The sequence below is a fragment of the Callithrix jacchus genome, chromosome 8 (assembly GCF_049354715.1).
Source record: "Callithrix jacchus isolate 240 chromosome 8, calJac240_pri, whole genome shotgun sequence".
NCBI classification, from domain to species: Eukaryota; Metazoa; Chordata; class Mammalia; order Primates; family Cebidae; genus Callithrix; species Callithrix jacchus.
In genome coordinates, this window is record NC_133509.1 from 44,028,729 (window position 1) to 44,051,887 (window position 23,159).

The 23,159-nt window shown below is 36.0% G+C and overlaps 1 protein-coding gene across 13 annotated transcripts in view; it reads right to left on the reverse strand.

Moving 5' to 3' along the window:
* The window catches only part of RFX7 (regulatory factor X7), a 166,456-nt gene that overhangs the window by 133,532 nt on the left and 9,765 nt on the right, over positions 1 to 23,159 (reverse strand). For 5 of the 13 annotated variants that reach the window (XM_054239679.2, XM_078334272.1, XM_054239682.2 and 2 more), the window contains exon 1: positions 1 to 11,376. This exon is cut by the window's left edge. The exons of 5 other annotated variants lie outside the window; for them this stretch is intronic. Coding sequence is in view for 3 of the 8 variants with exons in the window: in XM_078334271.1 (XP_078190397.1) it covers positions 18,176 to 18,257 (82 nt within the window). In the remaining 5 variants the exon portion in view is untranslated. Of the gene's footprint in view, positions 11,377 to 18,175; positions 18,258 to 23,159 lie in introns of those variants that run through there. 3 more of the 13 variants (XM_078334271.1, XM_054239675.2, XM_078334270.1) reach the window with 1 other exon arrangement.

Below are 23,159 nucleotides of genomic sequence, written 5' to 3' on the forward strand. Positions count from 1 at the left end.
TCTAGGTTCAACACTGTAAGTGGCTGTTACATGTTTTTTTTTTTTTTTTTGCAAAGGAAAGATTTCTTTTTTTTTTTTTTAGAGGGAAAAAGAGAAAAAGAAGGGGAAAAAAAGAAAAAGAGGGAAAAAGGAATATTACTTCATTCCTAAAATGGGTTTCAATAATGGCCGATCAATATTTTGAGTGTTTAAAGTGGTTAATGCATATTTTATGTGTTTAAAATGGAGACCTCTATTGTGTTTATTTGTTCTGGCTCTGAGTTCAAGTCCTGGATATCGTTATCAATTTGTTGTCTCGTTGAATCTAAATCTCATTATGTGTCTTATGTATCTGGGTGTTAAGATCTCTTATTGTTACATTAATCCTTTTACCCTTGCATCCTTGTAGCTTTGAAATCTATTTTATTAAGTGTGAGAATTGCAACTCCTGCTTTTTATTTATTTATTTTTGCTCTCCATTTGGTTGTTTTTTTTCCATCCCCTTGTTTTGAGTCTTTGTATATCTTTAGATATATCGTTAGATTTTGTGGATAATGTATATTTTGTGTGTTTAAAATGGAGAGCTCTATTGAGTTTATTTGTTCTGGATCTTAGTTCCAGTCCCGGATATCGTTATCAATTTTCTGTCTCATTGAATCTAAATCTCATTATGGGTCTTATGTATCTGGGTGTTAAGATCTCTTATTATTACATTAATCCTTTTACCCTTGTATCCTTGTAGCTTTGAAATCTATTTTGTCAAATGTGAAAATTGCAACTCCTGCTTTTTATTTATTTATTTTTGCTCTCCATTTGGTTGGTACTTTTTTTTTTTTTCCAACCCTTTATTTTGAGTCTATGTATATCTTTGGATATACCGTTAGATTTTGTCTGTATCTTTCGATTGGGAGATTCTGTCGATTTAAATTTAGGGTTGCTGCCCTTTGATATTAACTGGCTATTTTGTCCTTTCGTTGATAAAAATTCTTCTTTATGTTAATGCTCTTTACTTTTTGGTGTATTTTTAGAAAGGGTCATACTGGTTGTTCCTTTCTGTGTATAATGCTTCTTTTAGAAGATCTTGTAAAGCAGGCCTGGTGGTAATAAAATCTCTGAGTACTTGCTTGTTCCTAAAAGATTTTATTTTTCCTTCAAATGTAAAGCTTAAATTGGCAGGATATGAAATTCTGGGCTGAAAGTTCTGTTGATTAAGTATATTGAATATTGGCCCCCACTCCCCACTCTCTTCTAGCTTGTAGGGTTTCCTTTGAGAGATCTGCTGTAAGCCTAATAGGCTTACCTTTATGGGTAACTTGATCTTTCTCTCTGGCTGCCCTTAATATTTTCTCCTTCGTTTCGATCTTGGTGAATCTAACGATTATGTGCCTTGGGGTTGGTCTTCTTGAGGAATATCTTTGTGGTGTTCTCTGTATTGCCTGAGGTTGAATAGTGTTCTGCTTTGCTAAATTAGGAAAATTTTCCTGGATAATGTCCTGGAGAGTATTTTCCAGCTTGAATTCATTCTCTTCGTCACATTCAGGTACACCAATCAAGCATTTATTAGGTCTTTTCACATAGTCCCATATTGCTTGGAGACTTTGTTCATTCCTTTTTATCCTTTTTTCTCTATTCTTGTCTTGTCGTTTTGTTTCATTAAGTTGATCTTCGACCTCTGATACCCTTTCTTCTGCTTGATCCATTCGGCTGTTTAAGCTTGTACATATTTCACTAAGTGTTGTATTTTTCAACTCCATAAGTTCATTTGTATTCCTCTCTATATTGTCTATTCTTTTCAACATTTCATCTAACCTTTTTTCCAAGTTCTTAGTTTCTTTACATTGGGTTAGAACAAGTTCCTTTAACTCCCAGAAGTTTCTTATCATCCACCTTTTAAAGCCTACTTCAGATAATGGAACACAGTCCTTTTCCATCAGGGCTTGTTCGGTTGCTGATGAGTCCTTTTCCATCAGGGCTTGTTCCGTTGCTGATGGGTTCTGATTTTGAGTATACTCGGCCTTCTTAGGCTGTTTTTTTCCCTTCATTGTAGATGAACCGCCTTTCTAATTAGGTTTCTGAGTCGACGTCCAACTTATTGATTCCCAGTGCTGGGATCCGAGCAACCCACTGTGGCGGCCTAAATAGCAGCGATAAGACTGATGGTGCTCTTCTGCCCAGGAAACTCTGGTCTGGCTTCCCTCTTGAGTCCACAACAAGCGGCTCTGACTTCCCAGAGCTCCAAACGCCGGTCAGTAGGGGAAGCAGTCCTGTTGGCTCTGCATGAAGAGCTGCTGCGCCGAGACGCCGGCAAAACCACTGCGGCAGCCACAAGAGTCGCTCTGGCGACCCGTGGGGCTCCTCCACTGGGAATCGGCTAATCGGTGAGTGACGAAAATTCGTCTAAAGATGTGGCGTCATCTTGTTCTCTGAGCTTTCACTGGGAGCTACAATCCTGAGCTGTTAGTGGTCGGCCATCTTGGATCCTCTGTTACATGTTTTAAAAAAAAAAAAAAAAAAAAAACAAACTACGACATTCCCTTTCTGAAGAGTCCCGGACAGTTGTCTTGAGAATGTCACATACTCTGAATTTGTGTGACTGCTTTCTCTTGATGTCATAAAGAAATGCAGATACCATTCTAAAACATACACATAATGTATTCTTCATAATACATGGACATCTTTTCCACTCAATGTTTTAACTTGCGAGTCAGTGTCCATACAACTTGAGTACTAATTATGAAGTGTGATTACACATTAGTTGAAGTGTAATCACACTTCAATTAGTTGAAGTATATTTGTATAACTAAATATATACAATTTAGTTAATTACAGCTTTAATTGAACAGTTTTAATGACATGCATAGCTGTTATTCAGTAGCAACATATTGAGCATAAATGCTATAAAAAACTCATAAAATGACAGTGATCCATATTCCTTTACTCAATCAAACCAATCTGTCATGTTTTATCTTTTTTATTAGTTCTCCACCTGGGAGAAAAACCCAGTGAGCATGGTGTATGGATATACAGTCAACTTTCTGTAACTACAAGTTCTGTATCCACAAGTTCTGTATCCATGGATTCAACCAACCACAAATTGAAAATACTCAGGGAAAAAAAAAAGATGGTTGTGACCATGCTGAACATACACAAGCATTTTTTGGATCATCATTCCCTAACAACATAATATAAAAATGATTTACATAGCATTTACATTGTATTAGGTATTACAAGTAATCTAAAAGTGATTTTTTTTTTTGAGACCGAGTCTTGCTCTGTCACCCAGGCTGGAGTTCAGTGGCGTGAACTCGGCTCACTGCAACCTCCGCCTCCTGAATTCAAGTGATTCTCCTGCCTTAGCCTCCCAAATAGCTGGGACTACAGGCGCCTGCCACCACACCCAGCTAATTTTTTGTATTTTTAGTAGAGATGGGGTTTCACTACATTGATCACTCCTGACCTCAAGTGATCTGTCCACTCCGGCCTCCCAAAGTGCTAGGATTACAGGTGTGAGCCACTGCGCCAGCCTAGAAATGATTTAAAGTATACAGGAGAATGCATGTAGTTACATGCAAATACTACATCATTTTACATAATGAATTTGAGCATCTCTGGTTTTGTTATCTATGGGGGTCCTGGAACCAACTCCCCACAGATACAGAGGAACTGCTTGCTGTATGGCATCTAGGCCTTTAGAGGTGAAGAGGCATGGGAGTATTTATTCAATAAGGAAAAGTGGAAAACCAACTTTAATAGCATGTGTAGTGAGCAACAAAGGCAGCAATAATCACCTCCATCCAAACTAAGCAAACCAGAAAATAGTAAAACAAATAGAACAAAACTCTCACAAATAAAAATGATATCATGTGTTGAGTACTCAATACATTGTGCTTTATAAACATTGCTTGCAAAATGAGGTACAAATATAATCTAGAAATGAAACCAGGACTCAAATCTGTGTCTGACTTATTGCAAACCTAAAATTCCCACTACACACCAATATCGGATAACAGAAAGATTAAACTGCACAATTAGAGAATATATATTACAACAGTAAATAAACAAATGGAAATGAGTGAAGGAATCAAATTAGATAAAAATCTAGTGAGCAGGATGACAATGGGAGAAAAAAACTGGCAACATACAAACATTAATACCTTCTGAGGTTTATTTAAAAAGTTAAAATGTAATAATCTTAGTTGTTAAGTAACAAAATTAACTTTTACTTGTCCCTTTATTTAAATCTGTTTTTGCTTCATATAAATTGACTCCATCACTAGGTATACATAAATATATACTATTTTATGTCTGATGTCTGGTAGGTACTTTTACTATTATGAAATATCCACTTTATCACTGGTAATAATATTTTCCTGAAGACTATTTTGTCTGGTATTTATAGAGCCACTCCACCTTTCTAATGGTTACTGTTTGCTTAGTACATCTTTTTCCATCCTTATATATTTATTCTAAATCTTTTTTAACTTTTAGATTCAGGAGTTCATGTGCAGGTCTGTTATACAGGTAAATTGCTATGTCACAGGGATTTTGTATATAGATTACTATTATCCGGCTAATAAGCATAGTATCTGATAGGCAGCTTTTTTAACCCTTACCCTCCACCCTCAAGTAGGACCCGGTGTCTATTGTTTTCTTCTGTGAGTCCATGTATTCTAAGTGTTTAGCTTCCACTTATAAATGAGAACATGCAGTATTTAATTTTCTCTTCCTGCATTAGTTTGCATAGGATAATGCAAACTACATCCATGTCGCTGTAAAGGATATATCATTCTTTTTTATGGCTGTATAGTATTCCATAGTGTATGTTTACCGCATTTTCTTTATCCAGTCTACCATGGATGGGCATTTAGGTTGATTCAATGTCTTTGCTATTGTAGATAGTACTACAGTGAAAATATGCATGTACATGTATCTTTGGGGTAGAAAGATTGATATTTGTTTGGGTATATAACCAATAATGGGATTGCTAAGTCATATGGTAGTTGTTTTCAGTTCTTTGAGGAATCTCCAAAATGCTTTCCATGGTGACTGGACTAATTTATATTCCCACCAGCAGTATATAAGCATTCCCTTTTCTTGACAGCCTCACCAGCATCTTTTTGTTGTTGTTGTTCCCTTACCAGGAATCATAATCTTCTATTTTTTGACTTTTTAGTAACAGCCATTCTGACTGGATGGTTTTGATTTGCATTTCTCTAACAATTAGGGATGTTCAACATTTTTTCATATGCTTCTTGGCCATGCGAATGTCTTCTTTTAACAAGCATCTGTTCATAACCAACTTTTTTAAATTTTTTTTTTTTTTTTTTTTTTTGAGACAGAGTTTTGGTCTTGTTGCCCAGACTGGAGTGCAGTGGTGTGATCTCGGCTCACTGCAACCTCTGCCTCCCAGGTTCAAGCAATTCTCCGGCCTTGGCCTTCTGAGTAGCTAGGATTACAGAAGCCTGCCACCTCGCCCAGCTAATCTTTTGTATTTTTAGTAGAGATGAGATTTCATCATGTTGGCTAGGCTGGTCTCAAACTCTTGACATCAGGTGATCCACCTGCCTCAGCCTCTCAAAGTTTGGGATTACAGATGTGAAACACCGAACCCAGCCAAATGGGGTTGCTTTTTTCTTATGTTCCTTATAGATTCTGGGTAATAGACCTTTGCCAGATGCATAGTTTGCAGATATTTTCTCCTATTCTATAAGCTGTTTACTGTGGATAGTTTCTTCTGCTGTGCAGAAGCTCTTTAGTTTAATTAAATCCCATTTGTCAGTTTTTGTTTCAAGTGCTTTTGGCCTCTGTCATAGTCTTTCCTTTCCTGTGTCCTATGACCAGAATGGTATTTCCTAGGTAATCCTCCAGGATTTTTATAGTTTCAGGTTTTACACTTAAGTTTTTATTGCATCTTGAGTTGATTTTTGTATATAAGAAAATGGGTCCAGTTTAAATTTTCTACATACGGCTAGCCAGCTATCCCAGCAACATTTATTGAATAAAGAGTCCTTTTCCCATTGCTTATTTTTGTAGACTTTGTCAAAGATCAGATGGTTTTAGGTGTACGGCTTTATTTCTGGGCTATCTATTCTATTCCACTGGTCTATGTGTGTGTTTCTGTCCCAGTACCATGCTGTTTGGTTACTATAGCCTTGTATTATATAATAGTTTGAAGTCAGGTTAATGTGGTACCTCCAGCTTTGTTATTTTTGCTTAGGACTGCCTTGGCTATTCAGGCTCTTTTTTGGTAAAATTTTAAGTTTTTTCCAATTCTGTGAAGAATGTCATTGGTAGTTTGATACAAATAGCACTGAATCTGTAAATTGCCTTGGGCAGTATGGCCATTTAAAAAACATTAATTCTTCCTAAACATTAGCATGGAATGTGTTTTCCCATTTGTTTGTGTCATTTATGGTTTCCTTCAGCAGTGTTTTGTAATTCTTCTTGTACAAATGTTTCACTTCCCTGGTAAGCTGTATTTTTAGGTTATATTTATTCTAAATCTTTATATTTAAATATAATACACACTTTAAAGTATATCTCTTGTAGACGGTATATAATTGGATCCTGCTTTTTTTTTTATTTAGACAGAGAGAGAAAAACAGGAGGAGAGAGAAAGAAACTGCTAACTCTCACACTGAGGGAGAGAATCCAGAGAGCTGGAATGCAGGAGAGGAAAGCAGCTTCCACACTGAGTAGAAGAAAATAGAGAGTTTAGGAGGAGAAGAGAGGCTTCCCTGAAGGGAGTGTCATGGAAGGGGATCCAAACATGGAGTACCTCCTGCTCTTTTATCTAGTCTGAAAATCTCTGACTCATAACCATAATGTTTAACCCATTTAAATTTAAATTATTAATTTGATTAAGTTTACTGTCTTGTTTTTAAATCTGTCATTCTGTTCTTTGTTCCACTATTCCTCCTTTCCTGTCTTTTTTATTCATTTGGTATTTTGTAGTATTCCATTTTATCACCTCTATTGGCTTTTTACCTGTACCGCTTTGTTTGGCAATTGCTCAAGGGATTACAATATATATCCTTAATCTATAACAGTCTACCTTCACTGAATATTTGAAGTTCATCATCTTACAACAGTGGAATTCAATCTATCTTACTACTGTTCTCTGTGCTGTTTCAGGATCTTTTACTTCTACATGATATAAACAATGTTAACATTTTGCTTTAAACCAACAATTGTCTTTCACAGAAAATAAACACTTAAGTCATCATTTGTATTATCCTATAGAGAGATCAATTCTGGTTCTCTTCACCCCTTCATTTAGATCTGAGGTTCTGACTGGTATCAGTTTTCTTGAGCCTGAAGGACTTATTTTAGCATTATTTACAGTGAAAGTCTGATGGTGATAAATTTGTTTAGCTTTTGGTCATCTGAAGATGTCTATTTTGTTTACATTTCAGAAAGATATTTTTGTTCAATTTAAATTTCCAGATTGACAATTTTTTCTTTCAGCATTTTAAAGGGGACATTCCATTGCTTTCCAGCCTTCATTATTTCTGATGAGAAGTCAGTCTTACAGTTATTATTTCCCTATGTATATATCATGTGTCTTCCCCATTCCCACCCCCTCTAACTGTCTTTAAGATGTTCTCTTTATTGTTTTAAGTAATTGTACTAATTGTGCTACTATAATTTCTTTTGTGTTTATTGTGCTTGGTATTTGTTGACCTCCATTGGTCTGTGGGTTTTCTTCAAATTTATAAATCTTTAAATAATTGTATCTACAAATTCTTTTTCTGCTCCAGTATCTCGTCTTCTGGGACTCCACTTACACTATGTTCCACCACTTAATATTGGCCCATGAGTCACAGAGGCTTGTTCATTTCTTTCTTCTCTCCTTTTTCTGTGGTTAACTTCAGTGAATTTTTCTTTTGTAGTTTCCAATCTGCCATTTAGCATATTCAATGAATTTTTTATTTCAGATATTATATTTTTTGTTCTAGGTTTTCCATCTGATTCTCATTTAGAGCTCTACTTTGGCTGAGATTCCCTATCTGTGCGTTGATAGTGTCCATCTTTTTCTTGAAATCTTTGAGCACATTTACCAGAGAAAATATAAAATAGCTGGCTGCTAATTCCATGCCACTGTCATCTCTGGGTCCTTTTCTATTTTCTTTTTCCCTACAGTTCCCTGCTTCTTCATTTCTTTAGTAATTTTTTATATAGCTGGTTATTGTGGGTACTATGCTGTAGAACATCTGAAATTCTCTTAAAGTGTGTTTTGTTTTGGCATCAAGTGATTTACTGGCAGTTTAACCTGATATTTTTGAAGGTTAGCTTTACACTTTGCTAGAAATGAACTACAAAAGCTCTTACTCTATGGGTAAAGTAGCCCTAGTCTTTATGGTCTAGACTTCCTGAAGTCTTAATGAATGCCCAAGGTGCTCAGCAAGATCTCTCCAATCTGGCTGTTTGAAATTCTGTCTCTTGGCACTGCATCATCTCCAGAACCTCCTCTTGACTACAGACCCCAAAAGCTGTTCTTAGAAGAGACTGGCCCCTGCACATGTGGAGTTCAGCATTCAGCTAAAGAATGAGGGTGATCCCTGTAAAGGTTTCTGATGCTTCTTCCCTAAGCAATTCTCTTCCTTCCAGTAGAAGCCTTACAAATCCAACTGCTTCAGCAGCCATGCCCTCCAATCACTGTTTCCTCTATCCTACTAAACCTCTAGTCTGTATTTGAGCTTTATTTCCCTTAGCTACAGTTTAAATAGCCAGTGTGAGCTTACCTATTTGGTTCCCCTTCTCCTAAGGATCATAGCCCTATGGTTGACTATCTAATGCCAAATAAAACCCAGTTGCTTCATAGCTTTTATCTACTTTTACAGTTGATCATGGAGGGACGGTAAGTTTAACACCCATTACCCCATTAAGGCCAGACCTGGAAGTTAAAATGTATCAAAATTAATTTTTATATACTTTTAAAGTTTAATATATACTCATCAAGAAAACTGAAAAAAATAAACAATTTTCAAGAAATTAAAAAACCAAGCCCTACAAAGACCATCTGTTTACTTGGGGCATATTTTCTTCTGCTTACATTATTTGTACATGTATGTATATAAAATCTTTTTTAAAATTAGGATAAAATTAGTTTTATATTTCCCTTTTCCCATTTAACATTGAATGGTAGGCATTTTCTCAAGACATTATATATAAATAACAAAGTATTTTTATAGCTATATGGTAAAATCTTGGCAGTAATTTAAAAATGATAATAAACATTATTTTTTTGTTGAACATTTAGGCTCCACTACTATAAATAAATGCTTTGTCTTCAGATACTCATCTGGATCACTACATAATTCAGGTCTTTATTCAAATGTTACCCTGCTGGTGATCTCCTGATCAACGGACCTATTTAAAACTTTAATCCTCTTCCTTACATGCACACTCCCTATTCTGCTTTTCTTCAGAAAATTTACTATCATATCACAGAGTATATATATTTTTTACTTGTTTGTTTTGTCCCTCTCTACTACAATATAAACTTAAAAATCAAGTATTTTTGACTACTTTGTTTACTGCTACAGCCCTAGAGTTCTAACAATAACTGCCTGATAATCAGTCCTTAATTAACATTTATTGGATGAATAATTATATAAAGAAAAAATATACATGGTTTACAAAACAAACAACTATGTAAAGAACAAAATAAAAGAAACATGTAGATGGTGAAAACATTCTTTTATGCTTTAAATTTTTTTCTGTAATGAGTATGCTTTTGCTGTGTGTGTCTATAAGTTTTGAGAAAAAGATCACTCTGTCACCAAGGCTGGAATGCAGTAGCATGATCATGGTTCACTGCAGCCTCAACCTCCCAGTTTCAGGTGATCCTCCCACCTCGGCCTCCTGAGTAGCTGGGACTACAGGCACATACCACCACACCTGGCTAACGGTTATTTTATTTGTGGTAGAGATGAGATTTCATCATGCTGCCCAGGTGGGTCATGAACTCATGGAGTCAACCAATCTGCCCATCTCAGCCTCCCCAAAGTGCTTGGATTACAGGTGTGAGCCACCACACCTAGTCTGCATTTAATATGTAAAAAACAAATGTCCTTTTTAAAAGTAAAATACAGTGCATTAAGATTACACATTAAACAAGAAGAAACGTGTTATGGGTAAAAATGGATTAAAACCCCTTTCTGACTAGTGATTTAAACTGCAACAAGCTATTATTTAAATCAACTTAAGACCATAAATATTTGTTACACATCATAGTGGGAGATAAAAAAATGAGTAACATATAGTTGTTGCCCATCAGGGGCCAATATCTACTGGAAAAGGAAGACATACAGAGTTTAAAATGTGGTACATGCAAACTGTGACAAATGTTATAACAGAAGTACAAGGTTAAATGTGGTTAAAAAAAACAATCAAAAGTATAAAGTAAACTGAGGTATCATTTATCATGGTCTTGAAAGCTTCAATACACAGAGGGAAAAGAGAAGCATTACTGCTAAAGGGTACAACCAAAGCTAAGGAAAGAGATGGAAGACTGCAAGACAGACAGCAAGTACTCCCTCCATAACTATCAGACAACAGTCCCAAAGCAAAGATATTCTTCAAAGCTAGGCAAATAACATAAATGTGTGATGCAGCTGGACATAATGTAAATAAGATGTGGTGAGCCATGTAGTAAAATGGAGCAAGTTGAGGGCATTCATATTAAAATTTTTATAAAATTTTATAAAATGAACTGTGCCAGTCCTGATAAGGGAATTGTGTGTAAGAGAAAGAAGGATAGAGAAGATAAGCCGAAAACTCAAGTTGGAAAGAAATTGTTATGTATCTGAATTCTATAAGCAAGCAATTTTAAAATAAATATTTTAATGTAAATGGTTCATCTCAAAAAGGCTAAAAAACACATTAAAAGAAAATAAATATTTTGAAAACTATCTCACTACTCCCAAAACATTACCAAAAAGCAACATTTTTTGGTATGTTTTTCTTCCACTCTCTTTTGTTAAGATTAGGAGTGTATGTGTTTGTGTGTGTATGTGTATGTCAAGCTCTCTGTGTCCAACTGCATAACTATACATTTTTTTTACCCCACTAATATTTTAACAGAAGTATTTATTAATTAATGACTACGTAACCATTCACATTTTCCTCTGTCCTGTCTTTTAACATGGATTCAGTATGAGTGAAAAAAACATACTTTTTTTGGGGGGGGTTATTTTAAGTGGTAACATCTATTTTTACTTGTTTGTTCTGAGATGTCTTCTTCTAATTAATAGAGAAAATCTTTCATTCCATCAGAAGTTTATTTCTATTTGTTCTTTTTGAAAATCATCCAACTTCTTTTTTCATTTAACTATGTATTCACCTGGAATTCTGTTGACGACTGTTACGAGTTGAGGTTAATTTATTCTCCCCCTCTGCCAAACAGCTATCCAACTGCACTAATACTATTTCTTAAATAATCCTCCTGCTGATTTGTTAATGCTTCCTTTATCATTGATTTCTATTAGTATTATAACAAAATACTACTTGATTATGATTCTAAATAAAAAAGAACAAGAATGGCAATAACAAGATTTCACAATTACTGAATGTAACATTTTTACATTTGGAACTCAAGGGATGAACACTTGTCCAAAACAGACAAAATATGCAGGTCCAAAATATAGTTGTTTCATTTTTTTAATCTACCACAATTACTCCAGAGCCCATTTATCTCTTTTAAGTCAAGCAAAGATTAACACATGTAACCTCAGCTATATAAACAAGTAACCAACACTGGACAACTGACATCCCAAAACAATTTCCTATAAAACTGGATTTCTCCTGCTGAGTTTCAGTTACAGTCCCTCACGGGTCACTGTCTTCATCAAGGAGAGCAGCTGTCTGAGCAACCTCTCCACTGTTCATATTGCACTGCCAATGCTGGAATATGCACTCCGACTTACTTAAAAACTGATTTTAAACAATTATAGAAATTTTATTCTATTATCTAAAGCAAGATATAAATCATGCTTCTATCCAAAAAGGCTCAAAATGTAGATATTTCAAAACATTTCACATTAGAAGTTTGAAATCCCGAACTGTTTTTCTAGCTTAATTCCTCTCTGCCTTCAACAGGTGCCTGCAAAAGGTTGAAATTTGGTATCTTTATATCTAGAGACTAGAAGCAAGCAAACAGTCTAGCATAAACCTTTCCTTCTGTAAACCTGCTTGCTGACTCACACCTTTTCTACAGGACATTATTAAATAATTTTGTAATAATGTTTTCATATCAAAGGCTAATCACATATTTTCTTAAACAACCTAACTTTGAAACAACCTGATAAAGAAAAAAAGCTGCTAACTTCTCAGATTCTAAATGTAAGAAAAGCAGACATAATATTTTTATAAATTACATTAAAAATTTCTTTTATGAGGGGAGAAGAAGTGGGAGACTGAGAAAAAAGATAAAAAGAGGAGGGAAAAAGGTAAGAACAAGAGAGGAAAGACAAGAAAACAAAAAGGAGATGGAGAAAAATTCAAGGAACATCAAAAGACAGGGAGACAAAGTAGGAGGTTCTGAATTTTCCACTACAAACACTCTGTGCTATATATGTGTTGAGGAAATACTTCCTTTCACCATATTGGATATTGTCTTGTGTCTTTAGACTAGATAAAAATGGGATCCATATTTATTAAATATAAGCTTTAAAGTAGATGTAATAATACACCAATGCGGGTATTTTGGGACCACGTAAAGAGCATACCTAATGTAGTGACTATCAGGAAAGGTGGGGAATTAGTGATTAACCAAAAGATTAAGAGGAAATACAAGTGTAGGTATTTAACAAGAATACACTAGTTATCCAGAGGGAAGTCACCCACAGAAGGACTAAAAGCAAGAAGTATCTTTGGGAAGAGTGACAAACAGATGCAATACACCCTAGGGGAAATCAGTTCAGGGAGACTGTTAAATAAGAAACTCTGATTATTTTCAGGAAGCCCAAACTGTGTACTTAATTTCAGAAGCAGAGCTGGAGGAAAAAAGAACTAAATTAACTCATTCATTCATACATGTATCCATTCTGCACTGGGTAAACAACTATAAGGGAATCAAACTTTGAAACAACCTGATAAAGAAATAAAAAGCTGCTAACTTCTCAGATTCTAAATGTAAGAAAAGCAGACATAATATTTTTATAAATTACATTAAAAACTTCTTTTATGATGGGAGAAGTGGGAGACTGAGAAAAAAAGATAAAAAGAGGAGGGGAAAAGGGTAAGAACAAGAGAGGAAAGAAATAAAATACATCCTTATGGTACTGATAATCTAACAAAAAATCTAAATAACTGTACAAATTATACAAATAATTATTTTTTTACAACTGTCATGTATGGTAACAAGAATCAGAACTGACGGTGAATTCCAGGTGTGGTAGCTCATGCCTGTAATCCTCACACTTTGGGAGGTCAAGACAGGGGGACTGCTTGGGCTGATGGGTTTGAGACTACCATGGGCAATAGTGAGACCTTGTTTCTACAAAAAGATTTAAAAATTAGCTGGGCATGGTGGCATGCACCTGTAGTACCAGCTGCTTGGGAGTCTGAATGGGAGGATTGTTTCCCATTCGGCCAAGGAGTTCAAGGCTTCAGTAAGCCTTGATTGCAACACTGAGCTTCAGTCTCCGTACGATAGTGAGACCCTGTCTCAAACAACAACAACAAAAAAAATGGAACTGAGTGGAAGAGTGATCAAAGACTTAAAGGACTTGGAAAAGGCTCTTTTTGTAGTTAAGCTAAGCTCTGAAGGATAAACTGAAATTTACTAAGGAGGTAGGGCTGGCAGAAAGTGACTCAGGCAAAAAGAAAACAGATGAAGGAAAGAACAAGGCCAATTATAGAGTGTTCTGTTAAAACCACTATCTAAATGCAATTACTTAAAACAAGAGTTTGAGACTTCAAAACAGTAATTTACAAAACTCTACTCCAAGAGGAAACTAACAGTAGTATTAATAAGCCACTAGACTGTTTTAATAATAATTATTTACATTTTCTATTGTTAATATAGTCTGGTTCAATTCTAGTTACTTTAATTGCATTATGTAAAATGTTTTATTCGTTAATTCTCTTTTTCTAGTTAACTTAGGTCATTTATTTGAAATTGCTGATGCTTCATTGTATTCCAATAGACAGATTATGAACATTTAGTCTAACAGCAAGTCTTTCAGATTTAGTAACTGCACTGATAATACTGTACTTAATATGCAAATATATCCTCCTAATCAAAGAGCCTAATATGTCACTCATTTTTTATAAAATAGAGAAAAATATAAATAAAATCGCTCATAGCTAACCCTAAGACCACCACTTATTAATATTTGCATGTACTTCATCTTTCACACACATTCCCAGTATAAAAACTTCAGTAACCAAGCCCAGTCTGGTCTACCTGTGTTTGCCCTTGCTCCATAGTCCACACCATCCTCTCAGCACAGCAGCCAAACGAGCTGTTAAAGCATCAGTCAGGTCATATGTCACTCTGCCCTGAGTCTTCCAATGGTGTCCATCTCACTCAGAATGAAGCACTCACTTGTAAGTGCTTACAAGACCTGGAAAGCGCACAGGGCATGGTGGCTCATGCCTGTAATCCCAGCACTTTGGGAGGCCGAGGTAGGTGGATCATCTGAGGTCAAGAGTAGAAGACCAGTCTGGCCAACATGGTGAAACCCCATCTCTATTAAAATTACAAAAATTAGCCAGGTGTGGTGGCGTGTGCCTGTAATCCCAGCGACTTAGGAGGCTGAGGCAGGAGAATCGTTTGAACCTAGGAGGTGGAGGTTACAGAGATATGAGATTACGCTACTGCACTCCAGCTTGGGCAACAAGAGTGAAACTCCATCTCAAAAAAAAAAAAAAGCAAAGTCCTATACAAATCTGTTTTTCCTTTACCTCTGACCTCACGTGCCACACTCCACTGTACCCATGGTACTCTTATGTCTTGGCTTCCTGGTGTGCGGCCTTAAGAACTTGTATTTGCTGTTCTCACAGTCTGGAAAACTCTTCCTTTATGTATCATCATGCTTCCCAACATTACAATATACTAATATAGTAATAAAAATCAGAAGTAATCATATAATCTTGTATATAGAGGGTATGTTAAAGTAAAAACATTAATTATAGTACAGTTAAAAGATAATAAGCAACATTTAACCAGTACTTATCATGTACCAGATTTTACATTAATGTTCCATCTGAATTATCTCATTTAATCTTCACTATACCTCTATAAGATAAGCATTATGGCCAGTTCTATTTTACTGAAAAAGGAAACACCTTCCAAAAAATCAGTGACTGGGATGGCAAACCCAGGCAACTAATTCCAGAAGAGGAATTACAATTATTTATTATACAACTACATTGGATTGTCATTCTGTGATTCTGATACTTTTCACTTCAAAACTGTTAAAAATATAAGATTTTTAATTAAAGTTACTCTATTTGGAAGGTTTTATGCTTGGCTGAGAAATTAATGTAGGAAGATATAACTACTGCAGGGCTCAAAATACACTGCAGAAAAACAAGACAGCTTACATACAGTGCTAATTACAAATACATAAAGTGTTAAGTGTCTTAAAATCATGTGCATCACAGTAAGACTCACACAACTTATGGTGAAGTTCAAAACAATACTTTGACAATTTTTTTAGCCGTAAGCATCTAAGTAGAATAAAGCTTTCTAGTGTATCTAAAGTAATAAAAGACTCATCCAACAAAGGATAAAGACATGGAAAGACTGCAGAGAAAAAGAACAAAGCCAAGTACAACTTCATCTTCTGAGTTTCTAAAAACCATGTTCTGTTAACTTTCAGCATGTGAAACAGAAACACCACCTCAAATGCTCCTACTGCTTTTGACCCTCCAGAATTATAATTAGATAAATAACCTTTCTACTTGTAATTGTTATGCAACTTTGTCACTGTAGTTGAGTTTTCAACACTTAAAAAAATTAAATTGTTTTAAAATCAGATCATGGTGATGACAGCACAACTTTGTAAACATACTAAAACCATTTAATTGTATTCTTAACATGAGTGAATTTAATGGTATGTAAATTATCTCAGTCAAGCCGTTTTATAAAAATTGGAATCCACATAAGAAGTACTCAATAATTACTTGGAAAATTAATTCTAAGTGGAAGAAATTAAGTGGTTTATACATAACACTGGGCACCAAATACAGCCATTTAATTTAAGCACTTTGCCACTAGCTTGCAGTATTTTGCAAAGGTTCTCAACTTCTGCTACAAGACATTCATGAAATATGTTACAAGTAATTGGTTAGTAAATGATAAAATGAAACTGGTTACTGTAAATGGTAAACTTGTAAACATATAGTTGAGTCTTGTTTTTTATCCACTCTGACAGTCTTTTAATTTGTGTTATTTAAAACATCCACATTTGAAATGATTATTGATATAAATGAACTGACAAGTATCAGATATTGCCCTTTGTTTCTATTTCTCTTTTGTCTTCCATTCTGAGTTTGAGCATTTTGTAGGATTCCATATTCCTAAGTCTCTTAGCAACCAATTACACTTCCTTTATTTGAAAAAAAATTTTAGTGGTTAAACTTTGCAATATACATTTATGACTAATCCAACCAAGTCCACTTTCAAAAAACATCATACTGCTTCACGGTTAGTTCAAGTACTTTAAAGTATTCTCTTTTTTTTTTTTTTTTTTTTTGAGACAGAGTTTCACTCTTGTTACCCAGGCTGGAGTGCAATGGCCCGATCTCGGCTCACCGAGTATTCTCAAGTCTTTCATCCCAGCAGTGAATGAACTATTGTTATTCATTTCGCTTATCTATGAGCTATACTCAGTGAATACACTGTTATTGTTTTCAACTGTTATCTATTAGATCAAGTTGATATAAGAGAAAAAAGCCTGTAATCCCCATACTTTGGGAGGATGTGCCAGGGGAATGACCTGAGGTCAGGAGTTTGAGACCAGCCTGGCCAACATGGTTGAAACCCCATCTCTACTAAAAACACAAAAATTAGCTGGACGTGGTGGCAGGCGCCTGTAATCCCAGCTCCTTGGGAGGTTGAGAAAAGAGACTGGCTTGAACCCAGGAGGTGGAGGTTGCAGTGAGCCAAGATCACGCTGTTATACTCCAGCGTGGGGAACAAGAGTGAAACTCCAACTCAAAAAAAAAAAAAAAAGAAGAAAAAAAGTGTTATTTTTATCTTTATTTATTTATTCTTACTCTTCCTTTATATAGCTCTAAATTTCTGACCTATATCATTTTCCATCTCTCTGAAGAACTCCTCATATTTTGTGCAAGGCAGAGCTATCAGTGACAAATTCCAAGTTTTGTTTCTCTGAGAAAAATCATTATTTCTCTTTCATTTTTGAAGAATAATTTTGCTGGATTCAAAATTCTAGGTTGATGGTTTTACTTTTCTTTCTTTGACACCAATATTTAACTCCATTTTCTTCTTGCTTGCATACTTTCTGAGTTCAGATCTGATATAATTTTTATCTTTATTCCTCTGTAGGAAAAGTGGTTTGTTTTTTTTTTTCCTCTCTCTCTCTCTCTGGCTTCTTTCAAGATTTTCTCTAATTTTCTACAGGCTGAGTAAAAATATGCCTGGGCATATATATACATATACATGTATGTATACATATACATACAAAAAATATATATATATTTTTATTTACCATGCTTAGTGTCCTCTGATCTTCCTGGATTTGGTGTTTGTCATTAATTCTGGGAAATTCTCAAGTTATTATTACCTCAAATATTTCTTCTGTTCCTTTCTATCTTCTACTTCTGATATTCCACTTATGCTTATGTTATACTTTTTGTAACTGTCCCATAGTTTTTAGAATAACTAAGAACTATGAAACTATGCTTCATTTTTTCATTTAACTTATGTAGCAAACCAAGCATCAAAATCAGATTCAGATATAACAGATTTTGGAATTGTCAGACTGGAAATTTAAAATAACTATAATTAGTACACTAAGTGCTCTAAAGGAAAAAGAAAATAGTGACTAAATGCTATGTGTTTAATTTTTATTCATCAGTTCATTTAATACACAATTACTGAGACTAAAGATTTTAGTTTAGAGGAAAAGTGTATATTTACAATACTTTAAAATTTCAAAATGAGGCTGTAGCAGAATTATATTCAAAAACATTAAAATTATGGAATTATGAATCCCACCTTGGAGGACTTAAGAATGATTGAGAATAGAGTAGTCTTCCCTTATTCTTGAGGGATACCTTCCAGGACCCCCAGTGGATGCCTGAAACCACAGATGGTACAGAACCTTATATATATGTTTTTTCCTATATATTCCTATAATAAAGTTTAATTTATAAATTAGACATAGGGAAAAACAATAACTAATGGTTAATTATAACTATAAATAATAACAAAATAGGATAGTAAAATAAGTAACTGTAATAATTACATAGTAAAATAACGGTTACTTGAACATAGCACTACCAAATCCCTGTGATAACTACCAAGTGACTAAAGGGCAGGATGGAGCAGGGTGGCACAAGATTTCATCATACTGCTTGGACTAGGGAGCAATTTAAAACTTATAATTTTTTTTCTGGTATTTTTCCATTTAGTGTTTTCAGTCCGTGCTTGACTGCAAATAACTGAAACCTCAGAAAGTGAAACTGCAGATAAGTGGGGACTACCATACTGCAACTTTGCCACATGGGACTCTGGCCTAATTGTTGTTGTTTTGTTTTTAAGAAGATGACTTCTTTAATCCAGTGGTTTTTAAATTTCAGTTTCAGGTAGAGAATCAGAATCTCCTGGAACACTGGTTAAAACAAAGACTGCTGACCATAGCCCTAGAGTTTCTATTATAGTAATTCTGGGTTGTGGGGCAGCCCCCAAATTTAAATTTCTAACAAGGTCCCAGGTGGTAAGAATAGGGTAATAATTTGAGAACCACTGCTGTAACCAAGCAGCACAATACAAAATACAATTTTAAAGCTGAAAGAGTCTCTAAAAGGAATATCTTTAGAACCCTACCCCTCATCAAAAAAGAAATGAAAGCTCTCTATCAGTAACCTAGGTAGCCACTTGTATGAACTTGAAACACTTCAGGCCCTCTCTGTTGTCTTCCTGTTTTACTCCTATCCCTTTCATACTTCCCAAATAAATCTACCTCCTTCCTTATCTGCCCTTACCCACAAGTTTCCTTTGTCACCTTCAGGCTTTAGCCATAACTCAAGTTACCTTAACTTTGGGTCTTATTTCCCAAAAAAATTAGCTAAAACCCTCTGCTAGGACCAAACTTAAAAAAGCCATCTCCACTTCAATGTTTAGGGATCTTTAATTTATCTCTTGGGAACTAGGCTGGGATACAGAATAACTAATCAGTCCATAAAACCCAAACTACTATTGTATACTCAGTCACGAAAGGTTACTGAGCCATATAGTACTCACCTGCTCAGTGGGTTTTAAATGAAGGACACAATGGCTTTCATTTGGAACACAGATTATTTTTAAATCTAGGTATACAGTGAAAGATATGGGACTAGTAAAACTGAAACTCTCAATAAATGATTAATTGAGTTTCACCAATGGAATTTTAAAAAATATCAACTGCTGTCCCAGTCCTCTATTCTGTAAAATGCACCATTCATTTAATAACTTGTTTTGGGAGAAAATTACCACATTATGTTATCGAATACAAAAACATTAATATGTAGAAAAAAGAAAAGTGCCACTAAGAATGCAGTAAACAAAAAAAGATATTCACTAGTACCTACCACTAAATGAAAAAAAAAAAAGCAAAATTTGTTGTCCCCACCTTCAAATAACTTGTTTATTACAACAGTATTAGAACACTATTGAAAAAATATTGAGTGATTAAGTGCTAAATTGTACAGAACTCACTACACACTATGAAGTCAAGGAAAGGTCAATGTGTACTAGAGTAGCTACAGAATGTTTCATAGTACAATAACTTGAGCTATGGCTTTGAAAATGGTTAAGATGTAATTAAGTAGGGTTTGGAAACAAGGAAATGATGTGAAACAGGAAAGAGGTAAAACAGGAATGAAAGCAGGATCACAAAATACAAGGTGAATGTGAGATGCCTGAGGGACTGAAGTGGATGTTGAATGCTGGTGAATAGCATTCAGAAGGCTTATTTTGACCGTAATACACAGAATAGCGCAGTAGGAGAGAAAGGACAATGGCACAGAACAGCTATGTTGCTGCTGTAATAATCCAGGAATGAGAGGTGAAGCACTGAATTATGGTCTCGGCAGTTGTATTAGTCCATTTTCATGCTGCTGTTAAAGACATACCTGAGACTGGGTAATTTATAAAGAAAAAGAGGTTTAATGGACTCAAAGTTCCACATGTCTGGGGAAGCTTCACAATCATGGTGGAAGGCAAAAGGCATGTCTTACATGGCAGCAGACAACAGAAGATGAGTCAAGTGAAAGGCGTTTCTCCTTATAAAACCATTAGATCTTGTGAGACTTATTCACTACCGTGAGAACAATATGGGGGAAATCATCCCATGATTCAATTATCTCCCACCATGTTCCTCCCACAATACATGGGAATTATGGAAGCCAAAATCAAGTTAAGATTTGAGTTGGGGCACAGCCAAACTGTATCATTCCACTCTGCCCACCCCCAAATCTCATGTCCTTACATTTCAAAACCAGTCATGCCTTCCCAATGGTCCCCCAAAGTCTTAACTCATTTCAGCATTAACTTGAAAGTCCACAGTCCAAAATCTTACCCAAGACAAGGCAAGTCCTTTCCACCTATGAACCTGTAAAATCAAAAAGCTAGTTACTTCCTAGATACAATGGGAGTACAGGCATTGGATAAAGCCACCCATTCCAAATGGAAGAAATTGCCCAAAATGAAGGAGCTAAAGGCTCCATGCAAGTCCGAAATCCAGTGGGGCAGTTAAATCTTAAAGCTCCAAAATGATCTCCTTTGATTCCATGTCTCACACTCAGGTCATACTAATTCAAGAGGTGGGTTCTCATGGTCTTGGACCATTCCTCACCTGTGGCTTTGCAGGATAAAGCCTCTCTCCTGGCTGCTTTTATGGGCTGGTATCGAGGGTATGTATACAGTTTTTCCAGGCGCACAGTGCAAGCTGTTGGTAGAGTTACCATTCTGGGGTCTGGAGGATGGTAGCCCTCTTCTCATGGCTCTACTAGGCAGTGCCCCAGTGGGAACTCTGTGTATGGAATTCAACCCCACATTTCCATTCTGCACTGCCCTAGAAGAGGTTCTCCATGAGGGCCCCATCCCTGCAGCAAACTTCTGCCTGGACATCCAGGTGTTTCCATACATCCTCTGAAATCTAAGTGGAGTCAGTCCAAACCTCAATTCTTGATTTCTGTGCACCCATAGGCTCCATACCACATGGAAGCTCCCAATGCTTATGGCTTGTACCCTCTGAAGCCACAGCCCAAGCTGTACCTTGGCCCCTTTCAGCCATGACTGGAGCAGCTGGAATTCAGGGCACCAAGTTCCTAGGCTGCGTAGAGCAGGAGGGCCATAAGACTGGTCCATGAAGCCATTTTTCTCCTCCTAGGCCTCTGGACCTGTGATGGGAGGGGCTGCTGTGAAAACCTCCGACATGCCCTGTAGACATTTTTCCCCATTGTCTTGGTGACCAACATTTGGTTCCTCATTACTTATGTAAGTTTCTGCAGCAGGCTTGAACTTCTACTCAAAAATGAGTTTTTCTTTTATATTGCATCATAAGGCTGCAAATTTTCTGAACTTTTACACTCTATTTCCCTTTTAAAATTGAAAGCTTTTAACAGCACCCAACTCACCTCTTGAATGCTTTGCTGCTTAGAAATTTCTTCTGCAGGATACCCTAAATCATCTCCCCCAAGTTCAAGGTACCACAAATCTCTAGGGCAGGGGCAAAATGCCACCAGTTTCTTTGCTAAAGCTTAGCAGGAGTCCAGTTCCCAACAGGTTCACTCCATCTGAGACCACCTCGGCCTGGGTTTCATTGTCCATACCATTATCAGCATTTTGGTCAAAGCCATTCAACAAGTCTCTAGAAAGTTCCTAACTTTCCCACATTTTCTATCTTCTGAGCTCTTGAAACTGTTCCAATCTCTGCCTGTTACCCAGTTCCAAAGTCACTTCCACATTTTTGGGTAACTTTACAGCAGTGCCCCACTCTGCTGCTGATAAAGACATCCCTGAGACTGGGTAATTTATAAAGAAAAAGAGGTTTAATGGACTGACAGTTGCATGTGGCTAGGGAGGCCTCACAATCATGATGGAAGGCCAAAGGCACATCTTACATGGTGTCAGACAAGAAAGAATGAGAGCTAAGTGAAAGGGGTTTCCCTTTATAAAACCATCAGATTTTGTTAGATTTATTCACTACCACGAGAACAGTATGGGGGAAACTGCCCTCATGACTCAGTTATCTCCCACCAGGTCCCTCTGACAACACATGGGAATTAAAGGAGCTACAATTCAAGATGAGATTTGGGTGGGGACATAACCAAACCTTATCAGCAGTGGAAATAGGAAGACAAGAAATTTAAGCTATACTGCAAACTGGGAAACTTGTTAAAATACTGAACACGAGGATGACAGAAAAATCAAAGATGAAACAGATGCTGCAAGACTGATGGAAAGAAGGAATAGTGATATCTACTATCAAAAGAAGTAGAAGAACTATAAATGAAAGCAATTTGAGGTGGTAAGGTACTACGGCATAGAAGAAAGACTGTTGTGAAATGCCAAGTTTAAGGTGACATGGGTTGTTGCTACTTACACTCTGGTACTCTTCTCTACTATTACTTTATATTCTGTCTTCTATTTTGTGGATGAAAGCTTACGTAAAAGTATTGTGATTAGTTAGCGGAATCCCTATTCCTTAGTCAAGTAAGTTTTCTTCCAAGCTATTTTCCTCTATTTATTCACATTATTCGCAAAGCTCACTGTCATCATCAACAACTCAATCCTAATTCTGCTGGTGAGAATAACAATGACCAAGTAAGTATACTGTTAAGTGTTTTAGGATAGCCCATCACTTGATTTTTCATTAAGGCCACTATCCTGAATTTTGCCAGTAAAAATATTATGTCCTCACTGAATCCCTCCCTCACCTAATTCTGTATTAGTTTATGGCACTGCTTACATACCCTTACTGCATTTAACAAAATCT